Here is a 14,201-nt window from a genome sequence, read left to right as displayed (position 1 = left end):
AAATGGGGAAAATATTGTGCTGAAATTAGAAACTCATTTAACAATTGGGAAAGGTCCAATAATATTTGATTGATAACTGGGTATTTGTTTTATGGGCTAATGGTTAACTGGAGCAGGCTTAAGAGAGATCCGCTTATGTAAAATGGATGCCACGTGGATGCCATGTCAGCTAATTAATGCCTTTGAGAAGGCTTATGTGGACTGCCGTTAAAATGAAGGCATTATTGGTCCAGTTTGCTAACGTGAGGAATATTAATGGCCCAGTTTGCTAACGTAGGACAAAATTGAGCTATATCCTATAGTTTAAGTATATTATTGAACCTTTTCCGTTTTCTTTTTGTTTCGAATAACTTTGCTAGCTGTCAAAATGTTATTGTCCAAATAGTATACTATTTTCAGCTGAGGCTATGAGCAATTGCCTTTTTCACATTATTATTTTATTGTCATTCCACTCAACAGCTTAGTTCAAATATTTATGTCTCCCCTCCCCAAAGCTCTAGTTGTTTTCCGTTAGAATATGTACTTCCTCTTCCACTATCTTCAGCTCCTCTCAATACCCACTGCCCCCTTTTCTTGAAACCCTGGCCTCTCTCAATCTTACTATTCTTGTAAGTTCTTTTGTTCTTTCTTCTTTAGTTTATGCAAAATCTTTGTCTAGTTAGGACACCCTTCATTTACTATACTATATTCACTTCAACTATGTACAATGGTTTTCTTGTTTTGTAGCAACTGGGGTCTGGAAGTTCTTTTATCATTTTGTGTTTACAAACCAGATTTTCATTTTACTGTACTAAACTCACTGATTCTATTGGATAATCCCAAAAAGTTTGTATATTTGCTAAAACATTTGTTGCCTTGTTGTTCTAAATATCATCAACGCAGATAACAGAATAAATAAAAAGAAAGATTCTTTCTAACAATAACAAGCAGAGCACACGCACCTCTTTAAATCTGACTATATTTGGATTTTTCAATTATCTGTGATTCATAATTTCCCTTTGCCCATGTTCATATATCTGCAATTTCAAAATAGTCCAACCCAAATATATAATAATTTGATCATCACTGAGAACATACATTTTAACAAATACTTTAATGAAAAATCAAAATAGATAATGAAGTAAAGGTGTCAAATTTTAAGGTTTGGTTTGGTGAAAGCATTGAATTTGTAGTGTCATAGTAGTACTTTTTTACTTAAATTTAGTACCTGCAAATATTCACTTCTCTTCATTAATGCAATATGTGATTCTTTCAATAATCGTAACTGCTTACAACCAAGTAAAAGGTGCACATTTATTGTGAAATTGAACTATGAATGATCAAGACATGTGTCTTCTTTCTAATTCTTTAGGTGTTTGATGTTTAACTTGGGGTGGAATGGATACAAATGGTAAAGCTGCAAAATTTAGTGGGGAGATAAGCATGGCAGAGAACAAGAAGAACTCCAGTAGTGAAGTGGTTGTCATGATATCTGAAGATGAAAAGTGAGTCATTCCTCACCTGATATTGCCAGGTATAGTCCAAGCCCAAGCCCCAACAAACCACCCAAAATCCCCACCACTGAAACTCTCACTCAGCGAAAATCCCTTGCAAGATATACGCATTTGGGACCTAAATCAAGATTCGGTGACAGTCTGTACCTATTGATGCTAACATGTTTAATGAACAAGCTAATGAGCCAAGTGCAAGTTCCCCCGATAGGAATGTATCTAATCATGCTTCTCCTACTGCTAAAATGAGTTCCAGTAATACATCTAATGAGACTACGAGAACGATGTCTATATCAGTAACCCCAAGAACACCATTAATGGCATCACCGGGTGGTTTTGGAGGAGTGGATGAAGATGATGAGGAGATATATAAGAAAGTGAGCTTAAGGAATAAGTTGAAGTATAACAGAGTTAAAACAAAAGTTCTGATTGAATGGATGCTGTTTCTTTGCCTTTTAGGATGTTTACTTGCTAGTTTATTGGTAAACAAGTTCCATAATTGGAAGCTTTTGGATTTGAGGATCTGGAAATGGATTGTCCTTGTTATGGTGACCTTTAGTGGCATGCTGGTTACTAAGTGGTTTATACATTTTGTTGCCTTGTTGATAGAATTGAACTTTTTGTTGAGGAAGAAGGTGTTGTATTTTGTCTTTGGTTTAAAGAAAAGTGTTCGAGTTTGCATTTGGTTTAGCTTGGTTCTTCTCACATGGGTTCTGCTCTTCTCACACGAGGAACGGTCACGTACCGCTGAGAAGGTTACTGATTTTATTACCTGGACTATTACAGCTTTGCTCATTGGTGCATTCTTGTGGCTCTTGAAGACTTTGCTGCTAAGGATTTTGGCTGCCTCCTTCCACGCAGACACATTCTTTGCCCGGATTCAAGAGTCAATCTTTCATCAGTATATTCTACTGAGTCTATCAGGACCTCCAGTTATGGAGTCTGCTCAGATGTTGGGGAGATCAAACAGTGCCGCCAGTCAATTTAGTTTCTGCAGAACAAAGAAGGGAAAGGATGGGGAGGAAAAGAAAGAAAACGCAGTGATTGATATTAATAAACTTCATCAGATGAAGCGAGAAAAGGTCTCTGCATGGACCATGAAAATGTTAATTGATGTAATATCTAACTCAGAACTTTGCACTATCTCTGGCTCGATCGGTGAGAATGACTTTGATGCAGCATGTGAGCAAGCAGATAACGAGATCACCAATGAATTGGAAGCAATCGCTGCTGCCTATCACATCTTCAGGAATGTCGCACCGCCTGGTTCCAAGTAAGAAAACACTAGCATTAGAAGCATTACTTTTAATGTTTTAATTTGTGACATTTCAAGTAAATATCCTGTAACATTTACCTCTCTTGATTCACATAACCTCATGCTACTTTATCCTTTTTTTTTGTTTGTCTGCGTAGGTGCATTGATGAGTATGATCTTAGGAGATTCTTGATAAAAGAAGAGGTTGATATTGTGTTCCCCATGATAGATGTGGCAGAAACTGGACAGATTGATAGGAAATCATTCGCGGAATGGGTGGTATGCTCACAACTTACTCATTTTCCTGGATTATGCCTGACAAAGTGATGTAAAAAAATTTAAATTGGAATAACTTTAGGCATGATTTATGCTAGATCCATTTTGTCTGATATTCAATTGCCAACATAAAAATAATTTTCGACATTTTTCTGGTGATTAGGGGAGCACAATTAGACCTCTCCTTCTGTCTACGTAATTATATCATGCAGTTGAGCTTTAGAATATAACTGCTTTCCTACAAGCACCTCAGGAAACTGGAAAGCAGCATCTAAAGTGACATATGTCGTCTGCTGGTGTAGATGGTCAAATATAGAATTTGTAGATGGCAAAAGTTTGAGTCCTTCCTAGTGACTTTGCTAGGTGCATGGTTGATTTTCATGAGACAGCCTCGAATGAGTATTTGTCATTTTTGGCATATCAGTTATCAGAGGCAGATCTGAGATTTAATGTTTATGCGTTCCTGCAACAACCTCGAGTAAATTTTCAATAGTAATTGGGTTCACATTCAAATATTTATAGATATTTAGTGAATTTTTCGAACACATTTACACTGTTTGAACAAAAGCTACTAGGTTCACGTGAACCCGTAGGTCGCAAGGTGGATCTGCCCCTTGTCAGTCATTTGTCATTTGTCATTTTTGGTATATCTATTTCTTGTAGGTTAAGGTTTATCAAGGACGGAGAGATCTATCACATTCTTTGAATGATACAAAAACTGCTGTGAAGCAATTGAACAAGGTCGTGACATGCATTCTGGTTGTCGTAATAATCATCATATGGCTCCTTTTGGTGGGAATAGCAACTACTAAAGTGATTGTATTTCTGTCGTCACAACTCGTGGTAGCTGCTTTTATTTTTGGGAATACTTGCAAGACCATATTTGAAGCTATTATATTTGTGTTTGTGATGCATCCTTTTGATGTTGGTGATCGATGTGTCATTGATGGTGTTCAGGTAATGTCCACTAATTGCTTCTTCTAGCTGTTTTGCATTTTTCTTTATTGATTCTCACTTTTATGTTGCAAATGGACAGATGATTGTTGAAGAAATGAATATCCTGACCACAGTATTTTTGAGGTTTGATAACGAAAAGATATTCTACCCAAATTCAGTTTTAGCCATCAAGCCAGTCAGCAATTTCTATAGAAGTCCTAATATGGGTGATGCCTTTGAGTTTTCCGTTGATTACAGGACACCTGTGGAAAAGATAGGAGCTCTAAAAGAGAAAACAAAGAAGTAAGTAGAAAATTCTTCTCCTCTTTTTTCAGTATTTGTAGTAAATTATCCCTTGAAAGTTATTACGACAAAAGCACAACATTCATAATTAATGATAAATATGACTTTTGCAGCACTTTGTAACATATCTTGATACGGCTTAAGTGAATCCAAAAGTTAAAGCTAGTCTAGCTAGAATCTGAAAATTTACTGTTGAACATTCATCTAAAACCCTACATTTCTCGAAATGTTGAAAGCTGGGGTCTATTACGATAACTAGGGCCCTTTCCAAGCCCCGAGCCTAACCTAGTGCAGTTGGTTCCTACATATGTCCAAGTCCTCCCTATGGGTCTATTCCTTGGCAAAATTCATGAAGTACTAAAAAGATTCAGTTGATAATTGCATCTCAATTCCTATTGTCCAACTTAATGTATGAAGTGATTTTCTACATATATTGTGAATATTCACTAGTTTGTGCAGAAATTATAATGCATAAACTGAGTGAAATTTCAGAAAAATGACGTCATGCACTTGTAGTATAGGGGTGTCTAATGGAATATTGATACAATTCACAGGTCGTAATTGGAAGAGACAATACTGGAAAATAACTTGGACATGTTTCTTTTCTTTGTGGCAATTTTAGGAGTGCACTGCCCATCCCTGGTAGTATAAGGTTGTCAAATGGAATGCTGATATGTTTAATATGTTGTAGTTGGATGAGTGAGGCAATACTGAACGTTTAACATGGACACATTTCTTTTCTTTGAGGCAAGCATTTTACTCTGAAGAAACAAATCCATGATATGGCTCTTATATATTGTCTGAGATTCCAACACAAAGGATCTGAATGAAACTAAAGCACATAGGGAAACTGAGACAAGATGAGGACCTTTTTCCCCGTTGGTGGTGGTTTGGACTGAGGGAAGGGTGATCTCTGGAGCATAATCTATATCTTGTTATATCTTTTATTGATAGTTTTTAATGTCCACTTGCAACTTGGTTGAGAGAGAAAAAAGGTATGTTAGAAATATGCTTTAGAAGCTGCTCTCACTAAAATTATTTTACTGTTTCAGCTATTTACTGCAGTAATTTAGTTTGAATTTGAAATAATTTTGAACTAGTCTTTAGGAGTGAACTAGTTTCTAGGAGTTTGTTATTTTCAGCTGATTTTGTGCTGATTTTTAGGTCTTTTAAGTTAGTATTTCTCTTATAAATTGTAGTCCAAATGCAGTAAAATTATATAGAATTTTCAGCTTCAGTTCCTTTTACATCTATTCCAGTATACTCTTTTTATTTTCTTGTCATCTTCCCCGGTTATTTCCCTTAATTTCTTTTATCAAGAACCAACAATTGGTATCAGAGCCATCTTCTTAAGGGACCTAAGTAAAATCTTTTTCTTGAGTGAGATGGAGACTGAAATGAGTTTTTCTCAATTGGCTCCTCCAGTCTTTGATAGTGAAAATTACCAATTGTGGGCAGTGAGAATGGAGACTTACTTGGAGGCTTTAGATCTTTGGGAGGCCGTGTAAGAGGATTATGATGTTCTTCCGCTGCCTAACAATCCCATGGTGGCCCAGATCAAGAGTCACAAGGAAAAGAAAACCAGGAAATCAAAGGCGAAAACAACTTTGTTTGCTGGTGTGTCTGCAATAATTTTCACGAGAGTTATGGCTCTCAAATCAGCAAAAGAAATATGGGATTATCTGAAGGGAGAATATACAGGAGATGAAAAAATTCGAGGCATGAAGGTGCTGAATTTAATAAGGGAATTCGAGTTGCAGAAAATGAAAGAATTTGAGACCGTCAAAGAATACTCAGACCGGTTGCTTGGCATTGTTAACAAGGTAAGGTTGCTTGGCACTAAATTTAAAGATTCAAGAATTGTTGAAAAAATTCTTGTTACGGTGCCTGAAAAATATGAAGTATCCATAACTACCTTGGAAAATACAAAGGATCTATCCAAGATTACCTTGGCAGAATTGTTAAATACATTGCAGGCACAAGAGCAAAGGAGGCTTATGAGGCAAGATGGTATGGTTGAAGGAGCCTTGGCAGCCAATCACAAAACTCAAAACAAGGGTAATAATGTTAAAAAAAATTACCCGCCTTGTCAGCACTGTGGCAAAAAAGGTCATCCACCATTCAAATGTTGGAAGAGGCCAAATGCAAAGTGTAAAATTTGCAACCAACTTGGTCATGAAGCTGTAATTTGCAAAGGCAAATATCAAAAGCATGAAGCAGATGCCCAAGTTGCCAATGAAGAAGAACAAGATCACTTGTTTGTGGCAACTATTCTTTCAATCAAAAAATCTGATTTTTGGTTGATTGACAGTGGTTTTACAAACCACATGAAATATGACAGAAATCTTTTCAAAGAGTTCACGTCTATAGCACATAAGAAAGTCAGAATTGGAAATGGTGATTATGTTCTTGCTAAAGGAAAAGGAACTGTTGCAATCCCAACAAATTCAGGTACTAAGAAAATTTCAGATGTCCTTTATGTTCATGATATTGATCAAAATTTATTAAGTGTTGGACAACTAATGAAAAAAGGATTTAAAGTATCCTTTGAAGATAAATATTGTTTCATTTATGATGCAACTGGACTTGAGATTTTAAGAGTTAAAATGAGAGGTAAAAACTTCTATTTGATCCAACCGAAGATGAAGAATGGAGCCAAAAGAATCTACTAAGTGCAGGTAATTCTCCAACTGAGGACATATGTGAAAATAAGGTAAGGAAGAAGTTGTCAATATTTCAGAAAATGCAATTCTGGAAGAAAGTTGACAAGTCTCAAGGCAAGATGCAAATGAAGCTGAAAAACGAACCAACTTATTTCATTAACAATCATGAGATGCAGCAAAATACAGAAGTGAACTCGATTCACTGCAAGTCCAAAGATCAGTTGGCAGATTTACGTACAAAGTCGCTTCCAGTTAAAGGTTTACAAGGGACAAATTCAGAATTTGCAGCTTCAAAAGCTAGGAGGAGTGTTAGAAATATGCTTTAGAAGCTGCTCTCAGTAAAATTATTTTACTGTTTCAGCTATTTACTGCAGTAATTTAGTTTGAATTTGAAATAATTTTGAACTAGTCTTTAGGAGTGAACTAGTCTCTAGGAGTTTTTATTTTCAGCAGATTTTGTGCTGATTTTTAAGTCTTTTAAGTTAGTATTTCTCTTATAAATTGTAGTCCAAATGCAGTAAAATTATATAGAATTTTCAGCTTCAGTTCCTTTTACATCTATTCCAGTATACTCTTTTTATTTTCTTGTCATCTTCCCCAGTTATTTCCCTTAATTTCTTTGATCAAGAACCAACAAGGTAGATGTACATGCGGAGTAGGATTCTTTCTGGTTACTGAAACACCTTGAATTTAAAATTTGGCTTAGGCTTTATTCTCCAACAAATACCATGAATTTGGAATTTGAGTTTAGGCTTTATTCTCCAAGAGCAGTCAGTTTAACGTTTAGACTTTGAGAAAGCATATTACAGTTTGAACACGAGTCGTTGACCAGTATTCTTTTCATGGAAAAACTGATTAACCCTGTTCAAAGACAATGCAAACTCTCAACTACGAGATGGTAGATAAGGATATCTTATGTACAAGTTTTGCCCTATACCTTGTAATATCATTCATATTTCACTCAATTTGATTTTCCACCTTTCTTGTTGTTGAATTATCAGGTACTTAGAGAAAACTCCCCAGTATTGGCATCCTAATCACAGCGTGGTGGTGAAGGAGATTGAAAATATGAACAAAATCAAAATGGCACTGTATTTCAATCATACTATGAACTTTCAAAATTTTGGTGAAAAGAACAGACGAAGAACTGAGCTGATCCTCGAAATGAAGAAAATGTTTGACGAGCTTAATATAAAATATGATCTTCTTCCCCAGGAAGTTCATCTTCTCGAGCAAAGAGCAGTAAGTAGGAACACTAGATGACTTTATCTTCAGTTCACAAATACCAGTAATTTTAGTATGTGTTGCTTCCACCACAATAGGTTTTTCTTATACATTTGTTTGACCAATGAACTCAGAAGATGAATTTTAACACCCGACTCTGCACTGCTGAAAGTTCTGTGTACTAAATTAAACAATATTTGTAACATAAAAGTTTCAGCTGCAAACATTTTGTGTGCAAGTGGCAATTTGTGCAAGAAATGATTCTTTGTGATGTTGTAATGTGGGAAAATCTTGTGTGAGTAAGAGTGTTTTATGAGCAAAGGAGTTACAGGGCCATCTATTCTTTCACCTTCTACCTTAGCTTTTCTTTAATGTTTCAAATTCTCTTTTTGATATGGATGACAAAACGCCAACAGCAAACTTAGCCCTTGCGGTGAACTTGTTTGAATTATAAAGCCAGGTCAGTAATCCGGGAAAGTTTTTATCTGCGTATTTTGTATTTGTAGCATTTTGGCGATGACATAGCTAAGTGGTATTCTCTTCCGAGTTCAAATCATTCTCCCAAAAAAATAAACCCCTTTTTTCCCGACAACTATTTCTAATAGCTAGAGAACACTTCACAAAATACGCTTTGCCAGTGAGTGAGATCTTTGAAATTCAATTAAAACAGTATTACATTAGGTGGGTAAGATATAAAATTCTTGTGTGAGTGTAAATTTTAGTCGAGTAGTCAAAGTGGAATTTGTTTTCACAACCTGCTAGTTTAAAGACTATAATTGAACAAGTGTCAAGTGTATTTAGTAGTCTTACCTGAGACTTGGGCGTATATATCTAAAAATATTATTCTGTAATGCATCTGTTGAGCAAGTTCTTCCTATTGCCTTACCATCGTTGTTGTCTCAAAGTATTTGCTCAACGTTTATGGTTACTTTCCAATTTGAATTGTTGTTTCAGTTCCAATCACAAACTTATATCTATGCACCTCATGCTCTAAGTTAAATTACATTATTATTGTATAAGTTCTTTACAATGTTGGTACATATAGTTAAATCCTATTATAACGTCAAGCATGAATTTTTTTATGGATAAATTTTGCTATTAAGTTATACTCATAAAAAAATATGGTACAGTGAATAAGCCACTTAATTTTTTATTTGTGATGCCTACATTTTTCTTTACCAATGACTAATGAGCTGTTAATTTCTTCAGTTATCTATTGATTTTCTTTTTATGTGAATACCTTAAAATCTCTATACAATACTATTGAACCATATTGTCGCACTCTTGGCTATTCACGAATGATAGTCTTTCATCCCTCCATATAAGACTCATCAAATCTTGCTGGATAACATTATCCCCTACAAGATGGCTTAGAAGTTGCCACGTAGGACAACATTAGATTGCCACGTAGGCAGAAAATCTCCACTCTCCACCTCTTATTTCTCCTTTACCCTATGCAAAAACCATTCTTTCCTCCTCTGTTCCATTATCTCTGAGAAATCTTGAAGAAAGAAAGATCAGGAAAAAGGAGCAAAAATGGCTTCAGTTTGCATGGCTATGCCAATGACCAAAGCAAGCCAAAAGAGGGTTACACCAACTTCAGATGCTTTCTTTAAGCCATTGCCAGTGAAACCATCAAAGGCAGTGTTTGTGAACAAAGTCTCAAAATCAAAGCTTGAAATATCAGCTTCATTGAAGGAGAAGGCAGTTACTGGGCTAACAGCAGCTGCTTTGATAGCTTCAATGGTGGTGCCGGATGTGGCTCAGGCTGCTGAAGGACTTTCACCATCTTTGAAGAATTTCTTGCTCAGCATAGTGTCAGGTGGGGTTGTGCTTACTGCCATTATTGGAGCTATTGTTGGTGTTTCCAACTTTGATCCTGTTAAGAGAAGTTAATTAAGCCTTTCAAGTGTCATGATAAATCTGTTAAGTTTCTTTGTAAACTCTCTCTGATTTCTAGTTTGTACTACTGTATGTGCTAATACTCCTTATCAATGGATTTAAAGCATTTTGAATTCAAGAAATGATGACTTCAAATTGTGTTCATATTATATTGCTAGTTCAATAGTAAGTGCAACCTAGTTGAAAGGTGATTATTCTTCTTTTCTAATTTGTGATTTTCTCTGTTCCGAATAGATTATATGTTCACAGTGTAAATAAACGGATAATTATATGTGCTCGTGTATAGAAAAGCAACTGAGTGTCTATCGGAAGCAACCTCTCTATCCTCCCTCGGAAGCAACCTCTCTATCCTCCCGGGGGTTGCGCACATCATATCCTTCCCAGACCCCACTTGTGGGAATCCACTGGGTTGTGACCCTACTTGTGGGAATTTACTGGGTGTCGTTGTTGTTCTTGTTCATAAAAGCAAGATTAGCAACTAAAAATTAAGGCTGCTTACCTATTACAACATATTGAATATCACTGATACTATAAGAACTTATTTATACTCTCAGTATAAATAAGTTAAATCATTCCGAACATTACAACCTTGGTTATAGTGTATGCGTAGGTGTGAGGAGGAATAGGATAGTAGTGTCACTTGCCATATCTGAAATAACTTGGTGTAATCATACTGAAGTTTTGTAAAATGGAGTACTCACGAGTGGTTGTGTAAACACTTTAGTAGTAGATATAGAATGAGGAAAATGTAAAACATGGTCTGTAAATGTCTGAAAGTTGGAACTTGAGGTGCAAAACAACCTCATCAAGGATAACTAGGTTGCTCACAGAAACTTGTTGTGAAACCAATATGAACTTGTGGATACAAAGTACCTAAGGTTGCTTAAAGTTTATTGCACGTGTATGAGGCGCAAACGAAATTTTTTTAGACCGATACTTGTTCTTCTAGTGTTAATCCAGTTAAGGAGAGTGTGGGAGAGGAACCAGAATAATGTTCGATCTTGTTTCTGGATTGAGTGGAAAAATGACATATAAAGTTCCTTCTCTTCCACTTTGTATCTCTATGATGGATAAATCTCCATAATAAAGGGACTTTTTTTTAGATTGTGATTGGATGCAGTTGTTAAGATCTTGTATAGAATAAATGATCCTCTTAATAGATTGTTTCTTGTTTCTCGGTTTTCAAACATTTCCTGAGAGTAGACCAGTTTGGGAGGGACTGTACTACCACTATACACAGTGCTTGGAGACTGGTTTGATGATTCAGTTTGATGATTATGCATTTTGTTAATGGATTAAGTGTATAACATAGTTTTATTCTAGCAATAAGACTATTTCCATAATCGCCGAAAAGTTCTCTACAAAATACAACAGATGAAACTTTAATCAAGCATAATTTGCAGCAGATAATCAAAGAAGATGTCTATTCTTCTATTAGCTGGCTGCCCTCAGTATTGAATTCCATTAAGTATAGCAAGACTTTTGTGATATAGATGCTTGCTATTACTAGTTAGTGATCATAAGTCATCACTATAAGCACAAAACACAGAATTGATTCTAGTATTTCCTATTGTTGCATCATTTGCATTTCCTCTCTTCTGTTAGGAAATAAAATTGTGAATACAACACAATAAGAAGGGATATTTGCTAAACATGTAAAATATGAGATGTGATAGGAAATGGTCTTTTTTTGTTTTTCATTTCTGAGCAGTAGATAAAATAGTAAATGTATAGTCATAGGACAACCAGAAGAAGCCTAAGCCTATTTTGCTGACCAAACCAAAAGCTACTAAATAACAACTTTCTTTGAGAGAACTCTCAATGTTTCAACACCCCCCTACTTCATATTTCTTTGTTTCCAAACACTTGACTGTACAGTTCCCCCACCAAAAGACTTTGCTTCCTCAATTTCTGAATGCCACTCCATGTCCATGAATGAACCTTGCATCATCTTCAGTGTACACATGAGTCTCATTCTTCAGCCTGTAATGGCAAAGTATAACAAAACTCTATATAAACTTCTTCTTTTGGTAAAGCAAAAATAAATTATATTGCCGAAACAAGTTGTTAATGGAGCTTACGTTTTGGCAACGGTCTTATTCAAGATGGTGGAAGAGAAGAAAGAAGCACCATTAAGATATAGCAGTTCCCCTTCAATTCTTTCAGCTATTTTCTTGTCCAGTTTTCCAGCATCAAGACAGAATGGTTGGTCAGAAGCCTGCAAATTATTGTCAATTTTGTTAGTTATTAGCTGTGCAAATATTGAACTAATATTTAGTTTTGAATTTGATCTGAATATCAGTACTAACCATAACCCATCCCCATGTATCAGCAAAAGAGGGTACATGAGCTGTATATGCCAGCACATCTGCATCAACATTAAAAATTAGTATGTAGAAAAAAGTGTTAAACTCAAATTAAGAAGATGTTGCAGCCACAATAGAGACTTACATTTAAAGACCTGCTTGATTGTGTTGTAAATGGATGAGAAAACTTCCTTGTGTGTGAAAACCCCTGCTGGTCCAGCCTGCATATTCACTAGCAGTTTGAGTAATCCAACAAGGGCATGATTATTATTATTTTTACGCTATCAGGTCACCCTAAATGTAATTACAGACAGTATTTATAATTAGTAACCTGAAAAGTAATGCAAGTGCCCTTTATGTACAAGAGTTTAAATTACACAAACGATATAAAAAATTATTATACGGTCTGTAACAATATATACGATAAATGTGATAAAACAGTAGCTATAAGGAAGAATGAGAGGTGACCTGAGTAACGAAGATGCCATTGTCGTTGAGCTTAGGTTTAAGGATATTTTCATAGAAAGATTTGGTGTAGAGTTGGTAACAAGGTCCTCCTTCAACTGGATCAGCTAAATCTCCAACTATTATATCAAACTTTTCTTGCCTCTGCTCTAGCTCAGCTCTTCATTCATGCAAAATCAAGTCAATTCAAAGTCAACATGGGTAAACTACACGGGCGTATGTACAACAACAATCCCAGTGTAATACCATAAGTGAAGTAGTGTAATATCATAAGTGAAGTCTGGGGAATAGTGTGTATGCAGATCTTACCCCTACCATGTCAAGGTAGAGAGGATATGGGTGTATGTAATTTTAAAAAGAAAGAATTTTTACTTGGCATCGTTAATGATCAAGTTAAGCTTCTTGTTGCGAAAAGCCTCATGGTTTGCTGTTAGATGCTTCCTGCAGAAATCCACAACCTCCTGCAAAAAAGTCCAAAAAAAAAAAAAATTTTAAAAAATTGTATAAGATCTTTTTATTTTATTTTTGTACCATTACTTAATAAATAATACTTTGGGCAAGACATTTTTTCATAATAATTCAAGCTATAACTTTAATAGGAAATAGGGATTATCGGGTAAATTTAATGTAATAGACGCTGTTGTGATGAGAAATAAAAAGGAATATGGTAATTCGAGTGGTTAAAGCTGAATTGAAGAACATGTATTAATAATTTAATATTACAGATTGGTGTGTTTCAGTTAATTTTTCTTCACCTTTGTTTTCCTTTTGGTACAGTAAAAGAGGAAATACTATTCTGTTTTTTTGACTTCTCTCTTGAATCACCATCACTTACTTTTAGTGGGGTTGGTTTCCACTTTCCAGTAAAGTTATTATCTGTGGGTATGTTCTAATAAAATATAGTATTGAACTTCTCAACAAAAATAAAAATCCAGTAATATTTTACCTGATCAATGTCACACATGACAACTTTCTCCATAGATTTATGTCTGAGAGCTTCCCTTGCTGCAGATCCTTCACCACCTCCCATTATAAACACATTTTTTGGGCTGCACATCGTTATATGTGATTATACATTCTTTTTTTTTTATTACAAAGTAAACAGCAATTAGCTACGAAATGTTGTTAATCTGTCAATAAATAATCTGTACCTAATAGGAATTTTCAGTAATATTCCATTGCTAATACATGTTAAATAAATTTAGCGATGAAAATATGTTGTTTAGTGACGGAATTCGTTAATTCTTTTCTTCCTTGCAGTGAGAGGCGGCTCCAGAATTTTTACGCGATGGGGGCACAATATTCTGCTCAATCAGTACCTCCTAAAAGGCTTTTAGTGTTTAGGATGTCAAGTGCTTTAATTAACCATTTTCAAGGTATA

At 35.3% G+C, this 14,201-nt stretch overlaps 2 protein-coding genes and 1 pseudogene across 2 annotated transcripts in view; 2 read left to right on the top strand and 1 right to left on the bottom strand.

The window, feature by feature from the left end:
* Window positions 442-8,495, top strand: LOC109234061 (annotated as a pseudogene).
* LOC109234062 lies at window positions 9,610-10,198 on the top strand. The gene has a single exon (XM_019399904.1). The coding sequence runs from the start codon at window positions 9,684-9,686 to the stop codon at window positions 10,041-10,043; it is 360 nt and encodes a 119-aa protein (XP_019255449.1). The 5' UTR covers window positions 9,610-9,683; the 3' UTR covers window positions 10,044-10,198.
* The window catches only part of LOC109234060 (thermospermine synthase ACAULIS5), a 4,494-nt gene continuing 2,010 nt past the window's right edge, over window positions 11,718-14,201 (bottom strand). Inside the window, exons 4-10 of the mRNA XM_019399903.1 lie at window positions 13,767-13,869; window positions 13,193-13,281; window positions 12,824-12,980; window positions 12,501-12,576; window positions 12,359-12,417; window positions 12,131-12,267; window positions 11,718-12,032 (exon numbers count right to left, since the gene is read on the bottom strand). Coding sequence (XP_019255448.1) covers window positions 11,954-12,032; window positions 12,131-12,267; window positions 12,359-12,417; window positions 12,501-12,576; window positions 12,824-12,980; window positions 13,193-13,281; window positions 13,767-13,869 — 700 coding nt within the window. The 3' untranslated portion in view covers window positions 11,718-11,953. The remainder of the gene's footprint in view (window positions 12,033-12,130; window positions 12,268-12,358; window positions 12,418-12,500; window positions 12,577-12,823; window positions 12,981-13,192; window positions 13,282-13,766; window positions 13,870-14,201) is intronic.

This window comes from Nicotiana attenuata, chromosome 11 (assembly GCF_001879085.1).
Source record: "Nicotiana attenuata strain UT chromosome 11, NIATTr2, whole genome shotgun sequence".
NCBI classification, from domain to species: domain Eukaryota; kingdom Viridiplantae; phylum Streptophyta; class Magnoliopsida; order Solanales; family Solanaceae; genus Nicotiana; species Nicotiana attenuata.
The sequence above is the reverse complement of the archived record's forward strand: the minus strand, read 5'-3'. Positions and strand labels throughout refer to the sequence as shown.